Genomic DNA, 24208 nt, shown 5'->3' with positions numbered 1-24208 from the left:
GGGTTAGCCTGTCAGCGTCACACACCCTGAAAAAGCAACCCCCCCTGCCCAGACTGAAACAAAAGCTATTCCTTTTGTTTGCCATCTTTGTGCTGTTTAACATGAATGTTTCAACAGTCTTTATTTTCCAAACATGCAAACGGGAGAGAGTGATCTGACCCACAGTACATTGACATACCATGTAGCTCTAACCTTGAGATAAAAAGTAAAGGAAAAAGTCAAAACAGCTCAAACCAAACAAGTTTTTCTTCGGTCCAGACCCCTTGCCTCTGTAACAAGGGAACACACTGACATTAGCACACACTGGCCGTGGTGCACATACACAGAGCTACAAGGAGGCAGACCCGTGGGACCCCAGTTGCATAGCTGGGAAGTCTAATGTATTCATTAATTAATTTAACAAGTGTGTCCTAAGTATCTACTCTGTGCTAGACATGATTCTAGGTGTTGGCAATATCTTATACACCGAGGGGATTTATAAGATGTACAAGGCCTCTGATCATGTCGAACTTACCTAGTGGCATCAGTGGGGGGAGAGGGGAATTAGAGACTACACTCACAGTGTTGAGAGGAGATGGAAAACAACAGCTATAGTGGAAAGTCTGGGCTGGTTTTCTGAATATATCTGGGAATGCAACTTCTTCAAAATGCGGGTGACACAGTGGGATGGTGATTAAGACAGAAAAAGGGAGAGAATCAGAGAGAAGCTTCTCTCCTCAGCTATACCTGCGAGCATCCTTTGGGAGCTTTTCCAAGCTATCAGAAAGGGTCAGACATAGTGTCCGTAAGATGACAGATAAGAGAAACAATGAAAACTGTACCTTTGTCTCTTACTTCTGAAAGAAATCCAAAGATGGAACATCCTGATGAAATAACAGGTATCTTCTCAAGCATCTTTGCTATTTGGAGGTCAGTGCTAGGGAGGAAGGCAAGGCAACCCACTCCAGTATTCTTGTCTGGAGAATCTCATGGTCAGAGGAGCCTGGCAGGCTACAGTCCGTGGGGTCACAAAGAGTCGGACACAACTGAGTGACTGAGCATGCACGCTCAGTACTAAGCATTTTACCTGTATTGGCTCATTTAATCTTCACAACCATCACCTAGAAAGATAAACACTAATTTTGTTCCTATTTCCCACGTGAAAAAACAGTCCTCGAAAATCTAAGTGACTTGCCCTTGCCTAAGGACGCATCCCTGGTAGAGAGTGGAACTAGGACAGGATCCTAGCTGTCTGACTCCAAAAGCCTTGTTCTAAACCATAGAATTTTCATCAACAAAATTATTTTCCCCATTTTATTTAAGGAAAACGAGAAAAAGTACTAACATTGCATAGGTTATTTAATCACAAGTCATCTGAAAGTGGTCTGTGTTTTCCAGATGTTATCTTGAAGGAGATGGTCAAACCTGTCCTTTGAGTCAAAAGCAAATACAAATTACTTTCTCACAACACATGAAAACTGAGAGATGAACTTTTGCGATTGCTTAAATGTCGATGAGCCCATCATCTAAATTTTAAATTACGATTCATGAATGGAGATCAGTAATTCAACCAACTAAGGAATTAATCCTCAAAGTTTATTTTATAACTGCATACATTTCCATCTTTGCCCTTTACTTGATAATTGAATTAACAATAAATTAACTGAGGTGAAGCTGGTTTAGTGAAAACAATGTAAAAGTCCCTAATGAAGCTTGTTCCTGTTGGGGGATAAATTAATATCAAAAATTCAAAAATAATATAGTAGAACTGAACTTTGAAGGGGTGGAGAGGTCTTGCTTTTGCTTTAAATCATTTAAATTAAATGCAATGAAAAGTGATCAGAGTGCTTATTTTTACTTTGTTTTGTGGGAAATTGTGCTGGGAAAGTGGATCTATTGTGCACAAAGGATGTTGGCTTTCTGCTGCAACCACCAGGCAGGTTGAGTTGAGAAACAATTAGCTCAGTCAGCAAGCCTTTGAATCTGAATAAGCCAGGAAGTGGTCACTCCCCACGACAGGGCAGAATGAAGGGAATGAAGGCGGTGGCCCCAAACAAGGAATGATCTCTCTGTCTGTGTCTGAAGTATTAGAATTTATCGTGTCAAATTTATGTCGAGGATTATTTCACTCCATTTTGTTATTATTTCACTAAAAACAAATGTAATCTTGTTTCCAAGTGGATCAACGGTCCACATGAGTCATGGCTACTGTCTCTTAGAAACTTCTGTTTATCGAGGCCTGACATAGTCTCATGTTTTGGTAACGAGACGGCTTTGAGACCCAGGACCCAAGTCACAGAGGAAAATGCAGCATTTATACCAGTCTGCTGGCTGGGTCCTCGTTACTCTGGGGACTCTCAGTGTACTCTCTGGAGTTCTTGCTTTCTTCCCAGTCTTTTCCTGCAAGTTTTGGTTCACAGGATGGAGTGTCTGGATTGCTTGTCCCATCTGGAATGGAGTTTTGGTAGGAAAATAATTAATATGAATGTTTTTATTACACATGTGGAGAGAATAAAGGAAAGCGGGAGGGGAAAGAGGGATGAGAATGATATATCTTTTAAAGTTTTTCAACAACATGAAGACATAAAAATTCTACAGAAAATCAGATTGTACCTTAGAACATTGATTTCTATTAGTTATCTTTTAAAATACAAGTTTTTCTTAATGTCATTTAATTATGTATACAGTACATCAGGTGGCAAACCTGCCTGCCAATGCAGGAGACATAAGAGGCATTGGTTCAATCTCTGGGTTGGGAAGATCCCCTGGAGGAGGGCATGGCAGCCCACTCTGGTATTCTTGCCTGGAGAATCCCATGGACAGAAGAGCCTGGTGGGCTTCAGTCTGTGTGGTTGCAAAGAGTCGGACATGGCTGAAGTGACTTAGCATGCACACACACACAACATATCAGATATACTATAATGAAATGCTATTCTCTCAAAAGTTACTTTATTTTACTGTTCTCACCTTGACATTCTGGGAAATTGGAATCTATCTTTCAAAATTTGAGTTTAGAAAAAAAATACAAACCATGAAAAATAATTTTTAAATGAACAAAGTAAAATAATTTTCAGGCAAATACTTTTATTAGAAACACTAAGGTGTGTTTATGTGACCAAGAAGTTTGCAAGCCCCAGATCTTAGTTCTCCCATCATTTTCTTTGAACAAAACTGTTTGCACTGAAAATAACTGAAGAAGTTGGGTGATCAGCTTCACTAGCTTCATATGTTGCCAAACCTGCGTGTGCCAAATACACGTGGATACTAAGTAACTGCTCAGTGTCAGCCTGTTAAACGGTCTCACAGATGAAGGATGATATGGTGCCTCAGCTTCCTGGGTCAAAGAAACAAACACACTTAGCCTTGGAGTAGGTGGCCACCATGGCGGCATGATTGAAGAGGAGTTACAGAGGCCTGAGCACTCAACAAATCCTTCTCCCATTGTTTCCCGGGATGCCTGATACTCATTATTGGAAACTAGAGAATTCAATTTTGAAACTTGTTGATCTTATGGAGTTTTCTCTTACAATGTAGCCACTGTTGAGAGGGGCAATATCTTGTCCTTTTTCCAAGATTTTTTTCACTGGACCATTTGGGAAAAGTCTTTATTGAATTCGTTACAATATTCCTTCTGTTTTATGTTTGTTTTTGTGGTTTTTGTTTTTTGTTTTTGTTTTTTTGGTCTTTTTGGCTGTGAGGCACGTGGGATCTTAGTTTCCCGACCAGGAATTGAACCCTCACCCCTCTGCATTGGAAGGGGAAGCCTTAAGGGAATTCCCTTAAGGAATTTAAAAAAAAATCAAACTTTAATGGAGACACCATTTAAAAGCAAATCCCTAGGAAATATCATTTTAATTAATTTATTAAATAAATATACATTGATAGCCTACTACAAGCTTGAGTTACAATGGAAAGTAAAATAAAGTATTGCTATTAAAGGCACGCAGTCTAGGGGGGTTTAATGATGGTGTGCAGATGGAGGAACACCGGATGGGAGGAGCAAGGAACTGAACGTGGAAACCACTTGACGGGATTTTTCTTTTCTTTATTTAACACATTTTTTTACAAGCACCACCCAAGTGTTGAACTTTTCCTCTTTCCCCCAACCCCTACCACAAACCACATAGTCATTCAAGAAAATGTTTATTAAACATCTACTAGAATGCAGAGATGACAGTTACACTTATACAAATGACTACCAACTTCTTTGTTGGTGATCCAGAGTAAGAAAAGTATTTTAAATCAAGACCTGAAATGTACATAAACAAATCTTTCAAGGGAAAAAGATAGATATTGAAACATACATATAACTCGATTTATAGAACAAAAGATTCACAAAAAAATACTTTAGCTTCTATGTGAAGCAAATTCTCGTATTTTCTATTCAATTTTAAAAAGAAAATTCTGACTTTACAATTGACCCAAAGTTTAACAAAACCATGGTTATAGCTCAACCCTGTGTCCCTTTCTTATAAATCTTTGCTTATCCCTGCTGGGTCTATCATAATATAGTCAGCAGATATTGGTGATTTGATTTAGTTCACAAATTATTGAATATAAGCTTTCTACACCAAACACCTGTCTCACTAATCGTGCTTCATTTAGCTGCTCAGGCCCAGAGAGATGATCTGGTAGCACAGAACTAGTCAGTGGCTTTCTGACTTTGAGAGTGGCAGCATAGGGAGGTAGAGTCAGAGAGTCAGGATTTGGGAAGGTGGGCCTTGTTCAAGGCCTGACTTTGACATTCTTGTTATGTAGTCAAGAGCAGGGCCCTCATTCAGCTGGCTCTTCATTGCCTTTACCTATAGAACATGGACTTTCACTAGAGAGCCCATGTGAAACTGTCTAACCCAAGAGGCTCAGAGAGAAGGAACACAATTTGAACAAAGACTTCATAATAAAGAGTTTTGCCAGTTTTGAAGCCCTACAAATGCTAGTTAATGCCATGCTTTTGATTTATGCCCCACTCTCTGCCCAAGCCCTTTGTTCCTAATCCCTTGCACCTGCCTCACTCTCCCACTCTGTTCCCTGGTGACATGCTGAGCTCCCTATCATGTTACCTTCTGGACCTCACCTCCTGCCACTCTACTTTTAGCTCATTTCTTTCCATTCAGCTCATTCACATTCCAAGGTGTGTCTGCCTCAGGGCCTTTGCACTGCCAGTTCTCTGTCTGAAGCCTTTTCTCACACAGCTTATTCCCTAACTTCCTTCAGTTCTTGGGTCAAATGTCACTTTCTCACAGATGCCCTCCCTCATTGCTGTATTTAAAATTATAAATCTCCCCCACATTGGTATTCTCAGTCTCTCATACATTGTTCTATTTTTCACCCATAGCTCTTAATACCATCTAATATACAATGTAATTGACTTATTTATTGTCACCCTTCCCCCCAAATGTACATTGTACAAAGGCAGGATTTTTTTTTCTATTTTGTTCACTGCTATATGTCCAATACTTAAAACGGAGTGAGTAAATATCATGCTAGATATTCAGTAAACATTGCTGATATTTGCCAGTGTTTGCCTGATATTTGCCTGATATTGCCAGTGTTAAATGAGTGGTGAATCCCATGCTCTCCATTTTGATAGGACAAAACTCCTTATACAGTTGAACTCTGATTAGATTGCAAAGAATAAAGGTCCAGCTGATATTTATACTTAAGCAGGAAAAAAAAACCCTCATGAGAAGGAAAGCAATAAGAAAGCTCACTCTTTCAATAATATCTAAATTTGGAACAGTCTGATTTTTTTTTTTCCTAGTGAGTTTTCATAGTAAACCGCAGCTCTGTCTGATCAGGGTCAATCTCAAAAGGTCTCTGACTCATCCTACAGCCATCTCTGCCAATCACTTCTCAACTTGTGTGTGAAATATATCTTCATGTGGTGGAAAGATGATTTTTACACTTCAATAATATTTTCTTTTGAAAATGACTCCATATCTCTTTTGAGATTGGAAGAGAGAAATTTTTAGAAGTCATCTATACTTTGTATTTGTTTGGTGACTTTCATTCAAGGCTTTCTAGTCTTCACAAATATTCATTTTCGGACTCTCACCTCAATTTGGACAGCAACGCGATAGGCAGTTTTCCTAGGATTTCTGATGTAGGTTATTTAAAGGTATCAGCTGCTAGAAAGTGTGCAGCAAGGAGATCATAGTGCCTTAAGGACTGAGCTCCACTTTAATCCTGCAAAACCTGGCCTGTAGATCAAGTTCTGATGAAGAGACTGAAGTGCAGTGAATTTAAAAACAAGACCTAAAGCCTGCAGGGTCCAGTGACTTGGCCAGCAGCGAGCAGCAGTGCTGCATCCACAGGCCTGCTTGGAGACAGGAACTTTGGAGAAAAGCGAGCTAGACTCATTCATGCAATCTCCAGTTTCCTCATCCGTTAGAGAAGGGGCTTGAGGCACCAAATGCTCAAGACTCTTATAGCGTCAGCAGTCCTGTGATTTCCAACCAGCAAATGGTCAGTTTTCCACTTAGATATCCTAAGCTTTTTGAAGCTTAATTCGTCCAAAAATGTAATCATATTACCACCAAAAGCACTTATTTCTTCTTCTGACTTGGTAGTCTTTGAACTCAATTTCAAACTCTCAAGTGAATTTTGACTCCTTTCCTCTAGCTTCCCTGGTGGCTCAGATGGTAAAACATCTGCCTGCAATGCGGGAGACCCAGGTTCGATCCCTGGTTTGGGAAGATCTCCTGGAGAAGGAAATGGCAACCCATTCCAGTACTATTGCCTGGATAATCCCACGGATGGAGGAGCCTGGTCGGCTACAGTCCACGGGGTCGCAAAGAGTCGGACACGACTGAACGACTTCACTTTCACTTTCTTTCACTTTCCTCTAGTGTTTCTCAAACTGAAATGTGCATATGAACCAACTAGCACACTTGTGGCCAGTGTGCACATGCGTGCTCCGTTGTGTCCACTTCTCTACAACTCCATGGACAGAGCAATGCCAGGCTCCTCCATCCATGGGATTCTCAAAGCAAGAATACTGGAATGGGTTGCCATTTCCTTCTCCAGGGGATCTTCCTGAGCCAGGGATTGAACTTGTGTCTCCTGTGTCTCCTGCATTGGTGGGCAATTTCTTTACCACTGAAGCCACCTGGGAAGCCAAATCAACTAGAGATTTTGTTAAAAATGTTGGCTCTGATTCCATGACTCTAAAGGGCAGTTGAGATTCTGCATGTCTAACAAGTTCCCAAGAGATGAGATACTACTGGTCCTTAAGACTGTGCTTAGGGCAGCAACACGCTAATCCAGCCCTCAGCCCCACCTCCACCCCACCACGTCCAATCCATTGCCAAGTAACTGGTGTTTTTCCCACGAGGCAAAATCTCTGTTCTTTTCCTTTTTAGTTCTCATGCACACCCCCGCCTACCTCCTTACCACTCCCCACCCCACTCAGGTTTTACGCCTTGAAACTTTGATAGCTAAACTGTGAGAATCTGTGTGTTAGTGGATTATAAAATCAAGCTGTGGGGTAATGAGTATTTAAACATATAGAATAGAATCAAACAGAAAAGAGTTATATCACATAATAAAGTTATGTGTTATCGTGTAAAAATATTTATAACTTGGCCATGATGCAAAATATGTATCTTACTCTGGGTAGAGGTTTAAAGAAAAAGCTTGACGAGCAGGGTCTTACAGAGATCTCTAGGTCTTACTCTATACCTATCCAGCATGCAACAGATGGCTTATCTTTCCAAACCTCTGTTCTGTCCATCTAGTCCTGTGTTTGAAAATCTTCAGTGTCACTTCATCATCCAAAGTTCAGGTTTGTTAGCCTGGATTTCGAGGCCCTCCTCCACCTGGCCTCTTGTGGCTCTCGAGCCTGGTTTCCTACACCTCTCTGCCAGGGACCGACCCTCTGATGGTCCAGGCTCCTCTCACTTTTCATTCCCCAAGCACGCCTGCCATGTTCCTCGCTGTGTATATGAAGTCCCAGCTGCCCGGGCTGCCCTTTCCTCTGTCTCTCCCACTGAAATCACAACCGTCCCTCAAGCAATCGCCTCCATCAGCGATTGTCCCCCGGAAGTGGTATCTTGTCATCGACCTCTTCTCACACAGAAAGCACTCACTCTTCCTGCCTCATTTTGTGGACATTCTTATGTCCTTCCTTTCACATCTGGACTGTGAATTCCACTGAGAGTTGGAGCCACAGTTTGTATAATTATTGCTTGGTGAGCTTGCTTTTCTTATTTAGCTTCTCTGTGCCTCAGTTAAAAACTAGAAAATGATTTACCTCCTAGGGTCATTCATTGTGAGGATTAAATGAATTAACACTTGTAAAGCGTTTGGTAGAGTACCTGGTATCCAGTAAGTGCACAATAAATTCTCATTGTTATTATCGTTATTCCATCGGCAGAGTGCCTATCATGAACAAGTACCCCCAAAATAGATGTCTATAAGTGAATAAATTAACCCATATTATAAGGATTCCTCTAAAAGTTGCTATTTCTGCTGTGAAGCTCTCTGCTTCCTTCAATTCATCAGCTTCTGGGAACTGCATCCTTACAGGGGCCATTTAAAGATTTAGTGGGAGGGTTCACAATTAGCATGCAGAATGTGAGCAGCAACTTTTGCCAGACCCAAGTAATGTCCCTCAAGCTGCTCCCAGAGAACAAGTCCACAGCCAGACAAGAAGGCAGAGGCTGCAGGGCTGGGTCACCCTTTGCACTCACACCCTCCCCAACCACAGCCTCCCCCCTGCCTTTCCTCACAACCAGACTGCCCCTCTCTGCCCAACTCTTCACCTCTCAAAACGTCACCATTTCCTTTTCCCAATTGACTTCTCTTCCCTTTTCGCAAATCTCTCCTTTTTAAAGTCTTTTCCTTTTCCCTATCTAAAAATATATATATTTTCGTAATGAAAGGAGGCAAGGGGAAAGCCCGTGACTCTTGGGGGAACACCCTGACTCCATGTCCCACCCACAGCCAGGCACCAAGAGAGATGGGTGTGCTTGGGTCCTGAGTCACCATCCTCAGGGTGGATTGAACAAGTTACTGAATGGCATTCATACACCAACCTCCCTCATGAAAGATCTTTTTCAAAGTTTTGTGTAAACAAAGCAAAATTCAAGCTGGCAGCTACAACAGAAATAACAGGCAGCTGCAATTCTGTAGGATTTTTCAGCTTTTGAAAGAAAAGAAATGGTTTGTGCCAATGTAGATAAGGCAATCTAGAATGTAAGCATCTGATAATGTCAGTTATCTACTTGGGCTTCAATCAGGAGAGGCGCTCCTTTGCTTTTTATTTCGTTTGCTTTAGAGTTTCTCATGCGTGGAGGAGTGACGTGTCAGTTGAGCACTTTGCCTCTGAAAGCAGAGATTGGCCCCAGGCTTAGCATCAGTGCTACAGTTGCTCTTAATAATTCTCCTGTTTTGTTGTACTATTTATGCTGGCTCAACCTCCATAGGGTCGCTTGGAAACTTTCCTCTTGCAGAATCAAGCCCAACCTCGTTTGACTACAGATGGTTCTGTTTTTATCCATGGGAGTTTAATGGGATGGTGATGCCAAATTTGGAATTTCAGGCTTAGCTACATGAGAAGTTTTGTGTGAATGTATGTGTGTGTGCTTTTCCCCCTCACTCTCAAATTCTCTAAATCCAATATTCAAAATAGAACATGCCAGGAAGATGAAAATCTGCTTCTCAAAACAATAAATATACTAAGACCTGGAGCTACAAAAAGTAACACCCCGCAAAACCATTTTGGTAAAAACTCTTATTTTTTTTCTCCTTAAATTTGTTGATACCATACAGTGAAGTTTATTTCTCTGTCAAAATCCTAAATTGTAACTACTTTTAGTCCTGTCCTCATTCTATATCTTATTGCAGGTACATCTCTTCCTGGTTTTCTCTCTCAACCTCAAAACAATCCTTGCACAGGGACAAATTATTTATGGATTGGGAATAAGCAATTTCTGGATTCAGTGGCTACAAAGGTCTCCATCAGACCCAGCGCCAAATCGAAGATGAGTCCAGAATTTTTCCCCACTATCTGTTACTCGATTCTGATGACACCATTCCCTCCTTTGTTGAACTATTTTCATTCTGCATTTGGGACCTTTTTCTTCAATGGAGACTGTTAAAACTCTCTTTTGGAAAGTTGAACACCACTGTCCCTAGAACCATAAATGCCCCGTCATGCATTTATTCTAATGACAGTTTTTATTACCTGAAAAATAGAGATCATGGATTTGTATCCCACCAGCAGGGCAAGCCTGCAAAATCTCTGAAGAAAGCAAACAGTAAAAGATATGCTGCTACTGGGAGGGTTTGTCGGGGGGCGAGGGGTGCGGTGGGGTGGGGAGGAAGTTTCGTGACACATTTCCATTCCAGTTCCTTCTGTTTGTAATTTTAGCAATTTGTGAGAGAGACGAACAATAGACTATTAATCAAAATAAAACATATGGCAAGGGTTATAAAGCCAAGCTTTTATTGCAGTGACATCTTACAGTAGTAAAGGTTATAACTGTGATGGCAATGGCAAGACAGAAAATTTAAAAAACGAGCCTGTGTGAATTGTATCTTTGTGACACTGATGGCTTCTTTTCCTCATTGGCATCACTGATGAGGAGGCGATCAAAGCCATAAACCCATTTAGCTGTCTCCAATTCCTTCCAGTTCATGACAAAGTTGTCAAACTGTGAAGCAGATTGAACCCTTTCCAGAGGTACCTTCTCTCATGGATGTTGTTTTACCATGCTCCTTTTACAGGCCATCACAACTGGTATCCTCCTACTGTTGGCTCACAAAGAGTGGACGCAGAGACACCTGGTAAATATATAGATGTCAAGTAAAGTGGCAGAGTAAGTTTGAAGGTCAAATCTCTACTAGTTCAGGACAGAACACAAAGAAGGTGATTTCTGATTAAAACTGAATTTTGTCTAATTTATGCCTTACTATGATGCATTTCAATAAAACACTGTTTTAAATGACTAATTTTTGTCTGATACCTGCTCCAAGCATTTTCTACAAGTCACTGTGATTATGGTATTTGAGTATTTCATGAATAGTTTGGGAAGAACAGAACCAGTGTTAGTCTCCCTGAATTACATTTTACAAAAAAGGATCTGTAGTCTTGTCCGTTTTAATGATTCATTTTCAAGTTATCATTTCCTGTTTGGGACCTCTTTCCAATCTCTCTACTGCCTCTCCCATAAAAAGGATGAAAAATCTATGTCTTGCATTTCAACAGTATAAAGTCAAGTACAGAAAGACTACCTTGAGGAGATTATAGCTCCTCTTTCCATGGCCACAGCAGGGCTTCTGAAACTTTATGTGTGAGTTACCTGGGGATCTGGTTAAAATGCAGATTCTGACTTAGAAGATCTGCAAAAGACTGAGATTCTCCATTTCTAAGAAGCTCCCAGAGGGTGTCAGTTCTCCTGGACCATGGACCACACCCTGAATAACCAAGTCCTAGAGTGGCTCAGAGGTTAAAGCGTCTGCCTCCAATGCGGGAGACCAGGGTTTGATTCCTGAGTGATCCCTGGGTTGAGAAGATACCCTGGAGAAGGAAATGGTAACCCACTCCAGTATTCTTGCCTGGAGAATCCCATGGACTGTAGCCTACCAGGCTTCTCCGTCCCAAAGAATTGGACACAACTGAGCGACTTCACTTTCACTTTCAGAGTAAGGCACTCATTTCTGTTTTTCCCACCTTAGATTGGTTCTCAACATGTGATAGGAGATAAATAAATGTTTCTTGAATGGAGTTGATTTCATTTCTGCCCAGTGGGTTGATATGTTATTCTCCCATATTGAAGGGTCAAGAGGAAAACAAAAGGACCTAAAGAGGTGGCTGTAACCCATTTCTCCTTCATTTCCCAGTAGGAAAGATTAATAGGCAGCCTCTCTTTTTCCCTTATGCTGCTAAGAAGCTTCTAAAAAATTGAGCTCCCAAAGTAATAATCTATTTATGTTTCATTTTCAGTGGGAAGCTAGTTTCACCTCTGTGATTCTGAGCACAATGGGATGCGCACTTCATTTTACAGTAGCCTTGGTTTCTGCTCTCCTTGGCCCGTATTGCTTCTACTCACTCTCAGGGATTGCAGGGATCAATTACCTCGGTTATGCAGTTGCTTTTCCTTTTCCGTATGCAAAATTCCCATCCGTCTGTGTGGACCCACCACACTATGAAGAGTACCATCTGACACTGCAAGCCGTCGACCTGTGCCTGAGCTCTGCCATGCTCTGTGTGTCCCTGACAGCGTTCACACTTTCTGCAAGACTTATCCAGAGTGGACATGTCAGTGTAAGTTTCCAGAACAGGGCAGACACTTCTCGTTCCATTTTAAATGCTAACATGGAAAGTTTGGTATGTTAATACTTGATCTGTCTCTCTTATTTACCTGTGTATCTTGTTTATAACCAAAATTTACCCCTTCTTTCTACTTCTACCCCAGGCAAGAGACTGATTTACATCAACATCAGATTCAGCTTTCTTTTTCCAAAAGGGCTGATGATAACATTAATGATATGATAATAGAAATATAAACTGAATATTTAGTATGTGTCCATTTCACAGATAGTAAACAGAACCTAAAGAGTTTACATGACTTGCCCAGCTTAGTGGATAGTAAGACCAGATTCAGACCTCAGAGCTATTTCTCTTCATTAGGTCAGATTTATCCTGGGCTCCCTCATCACCCACTCTGTGTCCTCTCCTCCTCTGCCAGACCATTAAGATGCAAGGCTTTGGCTTCCTTGAGGGTTAGAGTGGGTTTATTGGAAGAATAGCACAAATGACTTCTGGTTCTAAATTCCGATGGTTGATACTGGGTCCCTGTTTTGTGGGTTGAACAGCCTAAAAAGAGATATTTCCCACTACAGACTCTTACACTGGCCTTATGATTCAAGTTAGGATTATATCAGGGTCAAGTAAATTTGGGTTATGTTAGCCAATTTTTTTCTAGTTTCATCCTATCAACACCAACCAGTAAAGCTGGAAGACAAGAATTTGGCACTCTTGATGCCTTTTGTGGTCAGTCTTGTCCTCTTCAACGTCTTCATAAATCTGCAAAGGAAATCCTGTACATTCTTAGGAAAAGAGTTGATTTTACAAGCAACTCTCTGAGAAACAAGGCAAGCATACCAAAATCACCACCCCCACTGTACTGCCAGAGCAGTTTAGTATTTGAGATCCCTCCCTTGTGGCAAATGACCTAACTTTCTAGAGTCATTTGTTAAAAGGAACATATGCCTAGGAGAACCACCCATTAAAGAGTTGACAGTCATAACTCCTTCACATGGGTGGCTAATCAGACATCTGGCTATCATTTTAGGCATAACCCCACAACACTGAGGTTTAACCTCGAGTGAAGGATAGGGAAAAAAGAATGAAAAAATACATACACAGAGCTTGGTAAGCCAGCCCCATGGAAACCCAACAGTGAGACCACCTAAAGTGCCTGGAGAGAGAAAATTAATTGAAAGCAGAGAAAGATTCTGTGACTTCACAGATTTTTGCCTTTGCCCATCTTGCTCAGAACAGTTTCTAGGTGTGTGGTTTCTGTGCTGAGTTTAGGACCCAGTAGAACTGGAACATGTTACTCAAAGTGGTTCAATGACATCAGAATCACCCAATGTTCTTGTGAAACTAGGTTTCAGAATCCTTTCCAGGTCCTGTCACACTACATCAGAAATTCTGGGGTTGGAGACAGGGAATGTGCATTTTTAACACATGTCCCAAGAGATTCTGATGAAAATTCTTTTCCTAGCACAAGCTTTACTTAATATCACTTCTGAACAGAATTTTAGTTATACAATTTACATAAAACGGAGTACTAGTGTGGTTGAGGATTCTAGATAAACTTAATAAGCATGTCTTTGGTGAATGTTCTTGGATGACTTGATGCCACTTAATCTGTAGGGGTGGAAAATCACATTTCATTAGCAAGGATGAGTGGCTGACATAATGGGATACAATGTCCTATATTAATAAATACACCGCTGTTGCCCCAAGCCCAAAAGAAATATGTGCAGCCTGAACAAACCTTTGTTATCATGCAGAAATCTCAGCTACATTAGGTGTAATTTTCAGCAGTAGAATAAATGGATCATTTATCAAAACTCTAGAAAACAAACAACTTTTTTAGAAGGAAAGGTGGATCATTTGTTCGGATACAGAATTCTACATAGTAACTCTACTTTTAATGAATCTTCATGTAGTTGTGTTGTTAGATTCCCTACATGCTGAACTGGATAAGTAATATTTTAAAATTTTTATTTAAAACTAATAAACATTGCAAAATATGCTGCTGATTCACACTTTTTCATATAAACAAAACACTGAAAATGCTTTTAAAGCTTCACTTTCAAGTGTCTGCCTGAAAATTAAAATTCTCTTGTGTAAATATAGTACATAGCAGGAAACTCTGGAGAAGGCAACGGCACCCCACTCCGGTACTCTTGCTTGGAAAGTCCCATGGACGGAGGAGCCTGGTGGACTGCAGTCCATGGGATCACTGAGGGTTGGACATGACTGAGTGACTTCATTTTCACTTTTCACTTTCATGCATTGGAGAAGGAAATGGCAACCCACTCCAGTGTTCTTGCCTGGAGAATCCCAGGGATGGAGGAGCCTGGTGGGCTGCTGTCTATGGGGTTGCACAGAGTCAGACACGACTGAAGTTACTTAGCAGTAGTAGCAGCAGCAGCAGAAAACTCGAAAGCTATGAAAAATCATAAAAAATAAAAAGAAGAAAGTGGTGGTTTGAAGGAGGGTTTGAGGGAAATTGTGGTTGTATTGTAGAACAAAATCAATTTTTTTTTCAGATCCATATGTAACAGTCAATATCATGATGAAAAATATTCCCTCCTAAGGATTTGTTTCTGTAAGTTCAAAAACATGTTTTCAAAAATAAATCAAGCACACCCTTAGGAATCACCACATTCTTTATTTCTTCCTTCCTGTGCCTTTTCAGTTTAGTAGAATTGAAGTCATCTTGTGTCCCAGTCAGCTCAGCTGCTATTAAAAAATGCCATAGACTGGGTGGCTTAACCAACACATATTTATTTCTCACAGTTCCAGAGACTGGAAGTCAAGATCAAAGTGCTAGCATGGTTGGTTTTTGGTGAGGCCTTCTTCCTGGCTTGTGGATGACTGCCTGCTCACTGAGTGCTCACATAGCCTTTCCAGGGCCCAATTCTAGAGAAGAGCAATCTTACTGTCTCCTATTTTTTACAGACATTAATCTCATCATGGGAGCTCCACACTCATGACCTCATGTAAACTTCTCCCAAATGACTTATTGCAAAACACCATCACAGTGTGGGGATTAGGGTTTCAACATATGGATTGGGGAGGGGAGAGACATAAACAGTTGATAACTTCTTACTGAAGGCCACACAGTGCTGGTGTATGAGCATGCAGTCAATTGGCACCCGACTAAAATCGGAGGAAGAAATGTTTGAAAGAGGTGTGAAGGGTTTGATGATTTTGACAAACACGAAAGCATGGTGTGAGTGCCACAGACTAAATACTCGTCCATGTGCATGCATGCTAAGTTGCTTCGATTGTGTCTGACTCTGTGACTGTGACTATAGCCTGCCAAGCTCCTCTGTCCAAGGACTTCTGCAGGCAAGAATACTGGAGTGGGTTGCCATTTCCTTCTCCAATGTTATCACCCCCAAATTCTAAGCCCTAACCCCTACTATGATGGTATTAAGAGGTGCGGGTCTTTGGGCAGTAATTAGATTTGGATGAGGTCATGACAGTCATCAGAGACTCTGTGATGGGGTTAGTGCCCTTAAAGAAAATGAAAAGACCAGTGCTTTTTCTCTCTTCCCCAAAACAATATACAGCAAGAAGGGGACCATCTACAAACTAGAAAGTGGGCTCCCACCAGACACTGAATCTGTTGACACCTTGATTTTGGAAGTCCAGCTGCCAGAACTGTAACAAATATCTGTGGCTTAAGCCATCCATTCTCTGGTTGTACGTTACAGCAGTCCAGGCTGACCAAGACAGTGAGTCCTTCCAAATCTGTAGGGCCTCATGGGAAGGGGTGGAGCTGGGAAAGGACTGAGAGTCCCCTGCTTGTGTGGCTCCATACAACAACACACTGAAGTGATCCTATGGGCTCAGCACTCAGTGCATGGGGCAAATGAGCACCACGTAAAATTTAAGTTGACAAATTAAAATGCAAAACAACCATAGCTGAAATTGTCTACATTCTTGGTTCAGTAAGTAATAAAGTGATGAGAAAGGAAAGAATTGGGATGCCAGACACACTGCAGCTGTCCCCTGCAGCTACTCTGCCCCTCCTCCATGGAATGGAATGGCTTCATTTGTTTTCCTTTCATTATTCATTGTTATGTTTGGGGTTGTTTTTTTTTAATGAAAGGGGGAAAGAAAATATTTTCCCCTTATCATGTGATACAATGGTTTTATTTTTTTTTTCAATGAATTGAGAAATATTTGCCATAAAAGGTGTAGGTAAACCCTTTAAATGCAATTTAAAACATGGGGACAGATTCTAAGTGGACGACTTTCCTTTCTTCAAACTAAAGGCAGATTAGCAGCAATATACTGGTTCCTGATCTTCCAGCAAACCTACTCTGCATCATTAGCAATAGAAAAGTGTTTTGAAACAAGTTCATCTATGACTCTTCTTCTAAAGGTCTGAGGTTCCATGCTGGGCTATATAGCAAGGTCTTTCTGGTGCCTCTGGGAACTAATCCCTTTGGGTAGATCCAGTAAAACTCAAGTAGGATCGTGCCACTGTAAGAATGCATTGTATTTATCCTCATAAATTCTATGGTGTGGTCTTCTCAAATTGGTCAGTAGAAAAATCAGAGTCTAGAAAAAGCATCACAATTCGGGGCATCACTATTCCTTTTATCTCATAATTTTATTTGGAATAATACTAGTAGTTACGTAAAACTGGGGAATAGAAGAGTAACTGTAGGTGCTATTTATTGGGCAGTTGCTGTTCATCAGGTGCTTTTCTTGCTGTATTCCTCACAACACTCCAAAGCTCATTGAACTCATTTCACAGACGAGGATGTCGAGGTATCATGTCAGATCAGGGTTCTCTCCCAGGGCTTGCAGGGCCTGGAGGCCAGGTTCCTTGCTACTGGATCACACCTCTTAGCTGGTGTATCTCCAGTTTTACATACTCCAAGTGACTTGGCATAATCACGCTTTTCATGGACAATTTTTCTTATGTTACTCACAGACCAAAATTAACCCACATTTTAGAAATGGAAGTATTTTTCCCAGGATATTTTCTTTCTATTTAATCAATGGGACCATGCCAAGGGTGATAGCAACTTACTAAGAGAGGAAATGAGACTAAAGTGTCCATTGTAATGTATTAAAATAAGCTTGATATTTTGTCAAAGAGGGAGCAATAGGTAGGGAGGGGTTAGCAACCAGAGAACTGCTTTCTGTTGAATTTTACCTTATATATTGTTTTGAGTTCAACGTATTTTCCTTTTAACATGCAGTCAATTGAAACATTTAATAAAAAATATCCTAATAGACTTTCCCCCTTGTTCCTTACTCTCAATCTAAAATATTCTTGTAACTATATTTTTAACAAATTTTAAATGTCATAGTTTTAAAAATTAGAAATAGATTTTAAAGAAAGAAGAAATTTTTATTTCATAACAGGGTAGAAACTTAAGTAGAAATCAGAAGCCTCCATTCCCTATAATCATGTAAATTCAGTTTTAAACAAAGAAAACTCAATTTCTGCTAGTGAATATTTCAGAATGACTGTAATGGTGCTAATCTATGAATACAAAGCCATTTAGGATTGCAACATTGTTGGTTGGGCACTTTAAATTTTATTAATTGACGGGAATACTCGACAGCTATTATTGGATGCCTGAGACCCCTCTTCAAATGAAAGAAGGGAGAGAAAAAGAGGAAGTAATGAGGGTGAAACATAATGGAGGCTTTGGGAGGTGAGGAACCTATCCAGACATTATGACACCTCCTCTCCTGACAACTGTACCGTACCTCTCAAGTGCTTCTCTACTCTGTCCTCTTTTCGCTGTACCAACCCTGGGGACCCTGGTTTGGTTCCCATATTCTTTCACTCAGACTTCTTCACTTCCAGTCTCTTTCTTAAAAAGTATCTCCACGCAGGCACTAGAAGGATTGCTCAAGTTCACATCCGTTGCATCATTCCCTTGCTTTCCCCTTCACACTCCTTCATATGACATCATGTGTACTCAGCTCCTCTCTGAGCACATGCGTTCCTCAAGTTCAGGGACTAAGGTGAGCAAGAAAGGTGAGACTGGGAGTGTGAGAATCAAAAGAGGAAGAGAGAAGCAAGTTGCAATACTAAATGTCATTTTTGTATCCTCTCAGTTCAGTTCAGTTCAGTTGCTCAGTCGTGTCCGACTCTTTGCAACCCCATGAATTGCAGCACGCCAGGCCTCCCTGTCCATCACCAACTCCCGGAGTTCACCCAAACTCACATCCATCGAGTCGGTGATGCCATCCAGCCATCTCATCCTGTCGTTCCCTTCTCCTCCTGCCCCCAATCCCTCCCAGCATCAGAGTCTTTTCCAATGAGTCAACTCTTCACATGAGGCCAAAGTATTAGAGTTTCAGCCTTGGCATCAGTCCTTCCAATGAACACCCAGGACCGATCTCCTTTAGGTTGGACTGATTGGATCTCCTTGCAGTCCAAGGGACTCTCAAGAGTCTTCTCCAACACCATAGTTCAAAAGCATCAGTTCTTCGGCACTCAGCTTTCTCTCACATCCATACATGACCACAGGAAAAACCATAGCCTTGACTAGATGGACATTTGTTGGCAAAGTAATGTCTCTGCTTTTGAATATGCTATCTAAGTTGGTCATAACTTTCCTTCCAAGGAGTAGGCGTCTTTTAATTTTATGGCTGCAGTCACCATCTGCAGTGATTTTGGAGCCCCCAAAACTAAAGTCTGACACTGTTTCCACTGTTTCCCATCTATTTCCCATGAAGTGATGGGACTGGGTGCCCATGATCTTAGTTTTCTGAATGTTGAGCTTTAAGCCAACTTTTTCGCTCTCCTCTTTCACTGTCATCAAGAGGCTTTTCAGTTCCTCTTCACTTTCTGCCATAAGGGTGGTGTCATCTGCATATCTGCGGTTATTGATATTTCTCCCGGCAATCTTGATTCCAGCTTGTGCTTCTTCCAGTCCAGCGTTTCTCATGATGTACTCTGCATAGAAGTTAAATAAGCAGGGTGACAATAGACAGCCTTGACGTACTCCTTTCCCTCTAGCCATAGCTAAAATCTTACTTAAACCTACAGCAGGAGAATTTTAAATGTAAAGACAATTTACATGTCATGGGGAAATTTGCTATGGTCATGGAATCCAAGAAGAATCTCCAGAAATGAATACATAGAAAAGTAGATTTGAATTCCCTGCTGCATTCCATGGGGTTACAGAGTCGGACATGACTGAGCCACTGAACGACAACCACCACCAAGGAGTGGTGGTTTATTGAAGAGCTGCTTTCAATGGTAGGCTACACACAGAACTGATATATACTGTTTAAGTCAAACAGTTTGAAGGGTAATGGCTTCTTCTATCATCAACTATTTGAGGAGCCTTGAACAAATCAATATTGAACCTCTTTGAGCCTAAGTTTCCTTGTTGGTAAAATGGAGATAACACCTACATCACATATTGCAAAATGAAATGATATGGTTACTGTTAAGAGCCTTACACTGAGCACGGTATCTGGCAAGTCCCACGTGTTTGCTCTCTTCCCCTCCATTCTAATCAAATTTAAATTCTTGGCTCAGTCAAGATTTCAGAACGTGCCCTTTAGCCTTCCGTAATTTTCAAAAAAAACCCAAACCAGACAAAACAAACAGCAAATGACCAAAAGAGACAACGAACAGAGAGTCCCCACTCCATAGACAACCCCTGCCCACAAGAGTAATGGTTCTTCCAGACTGGTTCATGCATATGCCAGATATTTAATGGCACATGTATTTCTTTCTTCATATTTCTCTGCCATGCCTCTCCACCAATATCACCAATTTTGTTCTCTCTAGTGATTCCTCTTAAATCCTTAAGTGGTAGCATGATGCTGTTACTTGAGTCATTCTTCACTGGGTTCCTGTGACATAAAAAAGGCTAAATTAAATGTCAGAAATGACACTCTATTTTCTTTGATAAATTGTAGAAATAAACAGTATTGCATTTTTTTCTTCCCAGGGTCAAAAGAATGGACGATAAATTTGAAGCACTGTTCCTCTTAAATTTGTCATATTTGTGACCATGATTTTGAAATATTTCTAAAATTATTTGATCCTTAAACTTTTTTCCTCTATGTTCTTATAAAATAAAAATTAAAATAATTGTACATTTTAGCCCTTTTGATGGTTAACCTTTTTTCTGATCTATATGCTATGATACAAAAATTGAAATTATGTCATTGTTGTCATAGAATTTTAAAATTTGAAATAGAAATAGAAGTGAATAAATGTTTTAAGTTCCTCTTGTTCTTTGTGTGATGTTTCGTTAAACTGTAATTTCATATTATCCAAATTAAAGAAACACTTTTCAGCCTTTCTTTATTGCCATTACGGAAGTGATTCTAAATCTTCAAAGCACAATTGAATTGTGGGCATAATGAGAAAGGTTTCCTGCAGGGGGCCTATGGCCCTCCCTCCCGACCTCTCTGTAGCTGGTCTTTGGCACATAAGACAAACAGTTTAATTAATTAGAAAGGACTTTAGTTGGGCTTCCCTGGTGGCTCAGACAGTGAAGAATCTGCCTGCAATGTGAGAGACCAGGGTTTGATCGCTGGGTCAGGAAGATTCCTTGGAGAAGGGAATGGCTACCCACTCCACTATTCGTGGCTGGAGAATTCTATGGACAGAAAAGCCTGATGGGCTACAGTCTATGAGGTCACAAAGAGTTGGAAATGACTCAGAGACTAACACTTTGGTAAGGGCACTTTAGACCAAATTTTCATTGACTATCCAAGTTCCATATGCTCCTGACATCTCAGCCATTTCCGAAAGGCATCCCCTATCAGCTACTGAATGGCTCTAAATGTAGAGGTCTTTTTTGTCTTGGCTGGAGACCTACTTTTCACAGTCTCTATGTCTTGGTCTTGTATCTGTAGCCCTTGTGAGCACAGTTCAGTGGTTCTCAAATGTGGTTCCAAGATCTGCAACATCAGCTGGGAATGTGTAATACCTGGAGACTCTGGTGTTGGGTCCCACACGCTGTTTTAGGAAGCCCTCCTTCAGGTGATCCTGAAGCACACTGAAGTATGAGATGCACTGGTGTAGTGTAGCTGAGAATGGATCCAACCTAGGAATGAAAAATACCTGGATTCAGCTCCTGGCCCTCTGTCATTTTAGGCAATAGACTCTGTTTCCTCCCTAATCAAATGGAGCTAATGGTCCAGGCTAATCCCCAGACTTGCCTTGATACTATATGAGTCAAGCACACACCAGAAAGCCACTCAATTTTTTTTTAAGTTTTTATGTATTTATTTTTTAATTGGAGGACAATTGCTTTAGAAAATTGTGTTGGTTTCTGCTGTACAACAAAGTGAATCAGCTATATGTATACATATGTCTCCCTCCTTTTGATCCAACCTCACACCCCTCTAAGACTGACACAGAGCACCAAGCTGAGTTCCCTGTGCTACACAGCAATTTCCCACTAGCTATCTATTTTACACAGGGTAAGCACTCAAAATTAGTGTCAAGAGATATTGGATTGTTCAACAGTTATCACATGCCTTTGAATGTAAGTCTTTAAAAAGTCCATTCTTTTGAGAATGGAGAAGTACAGAAAATTTTCGACCTAACACCATAGACATAACAATGCTAAATACCTTCATTCTACAAATGAAAACTTAACATTCAGAGAGGCTAAGAGACATGTTCAAAGATACACAGCTCAATTGCTGGTGTATGGAAGCCTTTAAGGTGCTTCCCGGTGGTAGCTCTTAAATCAACACATGTTTATCTGTCACTTAATGCAGTAATAAGGTATCTAGCCTTGGGCCTGGTGATTATACAAGTAGGGACTTCAATTTCATTGGTATATTATCTGAATTCATTTTACTATTAATTGAGCATTCCCAGCTAGTATTGGGCACCATGGCTACTTATTTGTCTACTTACATTTTGTTTTCCTATTTATATCCTATTCTGTTCTAAAAGGATTTAAGGTGACTTGGGCATTTTTAAGTCTGGTATAATTATGATTGGACTTCCCAGGTGGCTCAGTGGTAAAGAATCTGCCTGCCCAGCAGGAGACACATGTTCGATCCCCAGAGGAGGAAATGGCAACCTACTTAAGTATTCTTGCCTGGGAAATCCTATGGACGGAGGAGCCTGGCAGCTACAGTCTATGGAGTCACAAAGAGTCAGACATGACTTAGCGACTAAATAACAACAATCTGGGCACTTTATCAATGGTTGGCGTTCCAGCCCGTATAGCTCTAACTGTTGGATCGGTAAATCCAATAGTCACTTCCTGGAACTTTTGCAAGTGACTCTCAGCAAAATGTGCACAATTCTGAGGATCCCAAATGGATACACACGAGAAGTAGGCCAACAGCAAGTATTTTAGGTTAACTGGAATCCCACATATAAACTGTTAATCAGAAATAAAGAAATATGTCCAGTTATTTATAGCTCTTGCATGTGCAAAGTACTGGGTGTTTTGCTATGCCTTTGCCTGGGGAAACTAAACGGTTAATGCTCATCATCACATGCCCACTCGCAAAAATTTGCTTTACAGAGTGCAAAGAATAAGGCACTTTTACTTTAAACAGCCTGTCCTCAGTTTTGTGGGGCTGTTGATATTACTGGACTAGTGGCAGGCGCCAAGGCGGGAAAATAGGCTGGGTTACTTATAACTCTGAATGTGGACACATCAGCTTGTGGGAAGGAAACTATTTAAAATGGGGCTTGGGGAAAGCAAAAAAAATCCCCTTTCCCCATATGAGATTCTTCCACAGTGTTGTCATGCAATCTTGAAAACCTCCATACAGGAGATCACTCTTATTGGATATATGCAAATTTTCTGAGATCTAGTGGTTTCCTGCCAGGGAAAAACTTACAATAACAGAGCAAGAGTGCAATCTGAGCCCCTGCTCTCTGAAACCCTGAAAGAACAGAGTCGTTCTTGACAGGGCAATTTCAACCCTTGACATTCCAGGAAATAGCTTAATAATGTCATTTAGGCTGGGGTTGTAACCAATCCTAAGACACAGAGACACAAATGCAGTATGTAAAATTTTAAATATCAGTTCAGGGACCATTATTCACGTTCACACAGAGTTTAACAGCGAAGACCACCACCACAAAGCCAAAACTAAGCAAGGCTTCCTAATTAAATTTAACATTGTCCTCACTAATTTCACTCGGTATAGCAAAGGTTTCTGCCAAGAAATTACAGACACATCCTAAAGATGCGTCCTAGGCCCATGCCATACCGAGAATGTAACACCCAAACAAAACTGTATTTCTATCATTAACGTATATGCAGAAGCCACCCCCATCCTGGAACCTCAGAGGCCTTAATGAGACACACTGGCCTTTACATTCAATGTGTTTCTTTTTTTTTTTTCTGGGTGCAGTATAGCTGAAAAAGGTTACAAGATTCAGGTTAAAAGTCAGGAAATGGATGAGGGCCCCACACCATGACATCATTTTCTTGCAATGCAATGAAGCAATGACATTTCCTGCAGGAGAAATGATTGCAGCTGACAAGCAGCCTTTTAGCTGCAATGCTTGCAGCGGAAGGTGTCAGCCTTCCTCACTCCAGCTCCTGCCACCCTCCCTCCTGTTCCTTGGCTAGGGCTTCCCAGAGGTTAGTGAGAGAGAGAGAGATCCTGGCCACTTCTATTTAGTGACAGTCCTGATATATTTAAGATACAGATGTGCCAAAACATAGTTACAAAACTTGTGGAATTTTTTTAGTTGCGACAGCATTTAATACTTTAGGCAAAGAGAATATAATTTTGCCACTTGCAAAATGATTTACAGATTTGCTTTAAAACTGGCATATAGGCAGAGCCACCAAGGGTGACAGTGTAGGTTGCCCAGAGGCAGAGCGGGACTCAAATCTGGCTCACTCCGACTATCAAACCATGGTTGCTGGTGAGGGGTTGGATCTCCCTTTTTCGGATTCGCACAAACATCTCGCAACCAGCGATAGATGTTCTGGTAGTGAACGGGACACAGTGTGAAGGAGAGTGATGAGCCAGTCTTTTGCTTCCAAT

General features: G+C 40.9%; 1 protein-coding gene across 1 annotated transcript in view; it reads left to right on the top strand.

The window, feature by feature from the left end:
* TMEM212 (transmembrane protein 212) overlaps window positions 2285–24208 on the top strand; it is a 53263-nt gene continuing 31339 nt past the window's right edge. The window contains exons 1-3 of the mRNA XM_018050240.1: window positions 2285–2443; window positions 10708–10767; window positions 11927–12310. Coding sequence (XP_017905729.1) covers window positions 2285–2443; window positions 10708–10767; window positions 11927–12310 — 603 coding nt within the window. The remainder of the gene's footprint in view (window positions 2444–10707; window positions 10768–11926; window positions 12311–24208) is intronic.

The sequence above is a fragment of the Capra hircus genome, chromosome 1, assembly GCF_001704415.2.
Source record: "Capra hircus breed San Clemente chromosome 1, ASM170441v1, whole genome shotgun sequence".
NCBI classification, from domain to species: Eukaryota; Metazoa; Chordata; class Mammalia; order Artiodactyla; family Bovidae; genus Capra; species Capra hircus.
This window is presented reverse-complemented; position numbering and strand designations above follow the sequence as displayed.